This window comes from Pistacia vera, unplaced genomic scaffold (assembly GCF_008641045.1).
Source record: "Pistacia vera cultivar Batoury unplaced genomic scaffold, PisVer_v2 Contig1438, whole genome shotgun sequence".
Lineage (NCBI taxonomy): Eukaryota > Viridiplantae > Streptophyta > Magnoliopsida > Sapindales > Anacardiaceae > Pistacia > Pistacia vera.
This window is the reverse complement of record NW_022195509.1, coordinates 32,347-36,319: the sequence shown is the minus strand read 5'-3', so window position 1 is coordinate 36,319 and position 3,973 is coordinate 32,347. Positions and strand designations below refer to the sequence as shown.

The 3,973-nt window shown below is 40.4% G+C and overlaps 1 protein-coding gene across 1 annotated transcript; it reads left to right on the top strand.

Annotated features, from left to right (window-relative positions):
* Positions 1 to 2,229: 2,229 nt before the first annotated feature.
* Positions 2,230 to 3,501, top strand: LOC116123627 (DNA ligase 6-like). The gene has a single exon (XM_031409372.1). The coding sequence runs from the start codon at positions 2,230 to 2,232 to the stop codon at positions 3,499 to 3,501; it is 1,272 nt and encodes a 423-aa protein (XP_031265232.1).
* Positions 3,502 to 3,973: the final 472 nt, after the last annotated feature.

Genomic DNA, 3,973 nt, shown 5'->3' with positions numbered 1-3,973 from the left:
GCACGTTCTCCCTCTTCCACATTAAATGCGCCCATGTCCGCATTTAATGATCTGATAGGGAATGTCGTTTCAGCATGACTCGCATTTAATGTGCATGGCTGGCACTTATTGTGCATAAGGCACGTCTGTCAGAACAGAAGGTATTTCATTAAATGCACCTGTAGCAAAAGTGCAACGGAAAACATTTGAAGAGGTCGTTATGAAAAACACTCTTTGTCTTGTAAGTAGCGAAGCGACGCAATCCCTCGACCTTAACGGACATCAGTTGCGAAGCAACGTAATTCTTTGTTCTTAACGAAACTTGCCAAGTGTAATCAGGTCGCGAAAATCAGTCCAGGTCGGCGTCATCGTTGTGGCAATGAGTACGATCTAAAGTCAGGTCGCTGACCTTACAGCGAAGATCGTTTCAGGTCACCTGTGTTGAAATATGTTCTTGACCTCTTTGCAAGCAAGTCGAGTCAACCATCACCTATTCGAATGCATCAAATCAAGGCATAATTATGTAGTTTCTAAGGTTTGATCTTCAAACTTTAAAAACTAGGGGACTTCTGTTATACCTAAAAAAGTAGGACTGACGTAGAGCCCGGTCAGCATAAATGATCAGAGTCTAACGTAGCCACATCACATGCTGGCGTGAGCAGCATGCTCCTGCCAGTGTGGTAGGTGCGTGCCAGATTGACGAAAGGCTGGAGGCCTTCCACGTGTCCAACCCCTACGTTGAACGAGAAAATCACTTGAGTGGGTGAGCAATGAGACGCGAAGAAGGATTTGCATGATATCTGCCCCATTTTTACAGATTCTGTAATCATTACTCCAATTTATCCCATTATAAATAGAGAGCTCCTCTCCCGTTTGTGGGATTGGCTCATTTTACTTTGTAATAACTTATTCTCTCTCAGTAATCACTTGCAAGTCAGCTCGCTGAACACGACCTAACCCTCCATATTAATACAATATCAGTGGACATAGGAGTTGCTTGCTTAAGCATCCGAACCACTTAAAAAACATTGTTTCTCCATCTCTTACTTATTTCATTACCCCCATCCACGTGTGTCTTATGGGCTAGCTCAGTACTTCACACGTACGTTTAGTTGATGTCAAAATCACGCATCAACAATTCATCTTCGGTTCCATTCGAGCTTACAATGTGAAAGAAAAATAATGAAGGAGAAAATCTGAAGAAGCAGAAGAAGAAAGAGAAGAGGAGGTGAGAATAGAGAAGAGAATATGGAAGAAGTAAAGAAGAAAGAGAAGAGGATGGGGAGAAAGAAAAAAAAAACGAAGGAGAAGATCTGAAGAAGTAAGAAAAGAGAAGAGAATAAGGCAGAAAGAGAAGAGGACGGGGAGAAAGAGAGAAAAAAAAAAAAAGATGAGGTGACAGGTGAGAAGAAGAAAGAGAAAATGAGGGGAGAAAGAGAAAATAAAAAAAATGAGGTGATAGGTGAAAAAAAGAAAGAGAAAATGAGGTGACAAGTTATATATATATATTGCTCATACAGTAATTTACAACTATACCGAGCTCGATTAAATGAGCTCGAGCTCGAACACGAATATTGAAGCTGATTACGCTCGACTCGAGTTCGAGCTTGCTACTGTTTATTACGAGTCGAGCTCGAGTATCGAGATATTCGGCTCGGCTCGGCTCGTATACATCCCTAGGTGGAAGCAGGTCAAATGCTATTTTTGGTTTTTTACATGAACCAACCCGGTCTAGCCACCGATTCCCGATCGAATCGGTTTAACTGGTCAGACTGGGCTTTAAAACCATGCTCTTGGGTATATTATTCAAGAAATCCTGAGTTTGATCCATTTGGTTTGCTAATAAGAATGGCTACTAAGAGGATTTACCGACTGTCAATTTTAAGATCCCGAATTATTAATTGAGATATGCACAAACTGACTAGGACACTCTTGGCAAAAAATAAATAAAATAAATAAATAAAAGCTGAGAACCATAATAAGGAAATCGAAAAGAATAGCCCATATTTTATTTGAAGGTTCCGGGTCTGGGTGGATCACCCCAACCGTCTCCGGCCCGTTTCCATCCCTGTATATCTAAGTGACAACCTTTGGCGCCATCCGACTTCCCCAAACTTGTAATGGAAAGCCTCTGCAACTAGAAAATGAAAACTCCACATTGCTAGTTTTCATTTGCATTCTCACTGACACTGATAATCAATCAAAATGCTTCCTTTTTAACTCTTCAATCCCTAACGCACTCTCATCTTCATGGCGTCTCACACTCCCTCCAACAAAACCCTAACCCTAGACTCAACCCATCTCTTCCTCACCATCCAATCCTCCCCTTCTAATTTCCTCACTTTTCCTCCTATTCCATCCACGTTCCCTCCCTCCAAACACATCCCCAAAACCCGCTTCCTCATCGACGCATTCCGTCACGCCTCCGATTTCTCCGTCTCTTACTTTCTCTCCCACTTTCACTCTGATCACTACACCGGTCTTTCCCCTTCTTGGTCCAAAGGCATCATTTTTTGCTCTGATATTACTTCTAGACTTCTTATTCAGGTACTTAAGGTTGAACCCAAGTTTGTATTTGCATTGCCTATTCAAGAACGTGTCGTGATTGATGATTGTGAGGTTGTGCTTGTTGAGGCCAATCATTGCCCTGGTGCTGTCCAGTTCTTGTTCAAGGTTCCTTGCAAGAATGACCGTTTCGAGAGGTATGTTCATACGGGTGACTTTCGGTTTTGCAAAGCTATGATTTTAGAGCCTGTGATGAGTGAATTTGTGGGTTGTGATGGGGTTTTCTTGGACACTACTTATTGTAATCCGAAATTCGTGTTTCCTTCGCAAGAAGAGAGTGTTGAGTACATAGTAAATGTGATTAAGAGAATTGGAGGTGAATGTAGTAATGCTTTGGGGAAGAATGTTCTGTTTCTTATTGCTACTTATGTGATTGGTAAAGAAAAGATTTTGCTTGAAGTTTCAAGAAAATGTAATAGGAAGATAATAGTGGATGCAAGGAAAATGGAGGTTTTGCGGGTTTTGGGGTATGGGGAAAATGGTGTTTTTACGCCGGATGAGAGTGAGAGTGATGTTCATGTTGTTGGATGGAATGTGTTGGGGGAGACTTGGCCATATTTTCGGCCAAATTTTGTGAGAATGCAGGAGATTATGGTGGAAAGAGGATATGCTAAGGTTGTTGGTTTTGTGCCAACAGGGTGGACGTATGAAGTAAAGCGGAATAAATTTGCAGTGAGGTCTAAGGATTCCTTTGAGATACATCTTGTGCCATATAGTGAGCATTCAAATTATGATGAACTTAGGGAGTATGTAAAGTTTTTGAAACCGAAGCGGGTTATACCTACTGTCGGCATGGATATTGAGAAGCTTGACAGCAAGCATGCTAATAAGATGAGAAAGTATTTTGCTGGATTGGTTGATGAAACGGCTAACAAGAAAGAATTTTTAATGGGTTTCCAGCGTGGGGCCCATGAAATTGATCACAAAGATGAAGTAGGTGGTGGCCCAGATGAATGAATTTGAAACCCTTAGATGAATGAATGACTTACTTAGAGAGGTTGGTAACACAAATTTTGGTCCTGTCTTTGTTGAGAGGACACTAAATTTGAGTACCCAATAATACAAAGATTTGTGAGAGAGGCAAGCTTGTGTAATCCCCACTGGATTGGTAACTTATAAATATTTACATTTTCACCTAACCGAAGTTAGGCTAATAAGAAAACCTTCTTTTGGAAAGAGCATAATACTTGGAAACTTGCATATTTCCAATTGAGAACTGAGATTGTGCATTGGGTATGGCAGGACTTTAATTCTTAAAAGAATGTTAAGATTGAATATACAATTGGGTTATATATCAAAACTTGCAAGATGCTTAAGGAGATTATTGATTAGATAAACTTCAGCTATCTGATACAATAATCTCTTAAAAACGACACCTCTAGTTATACAATTTTGACAATAAATCAGTAAAACAATATTTAACCATTTA

Coding starts and splice junctions, on each gene's coding strand:
- LOC116123627 (XM_031409372.1), top strand. CDS start 2,230: ATGGCGTCTCACACTCCCTCCAACAAAACCCTAACCCTAGACTCAACC.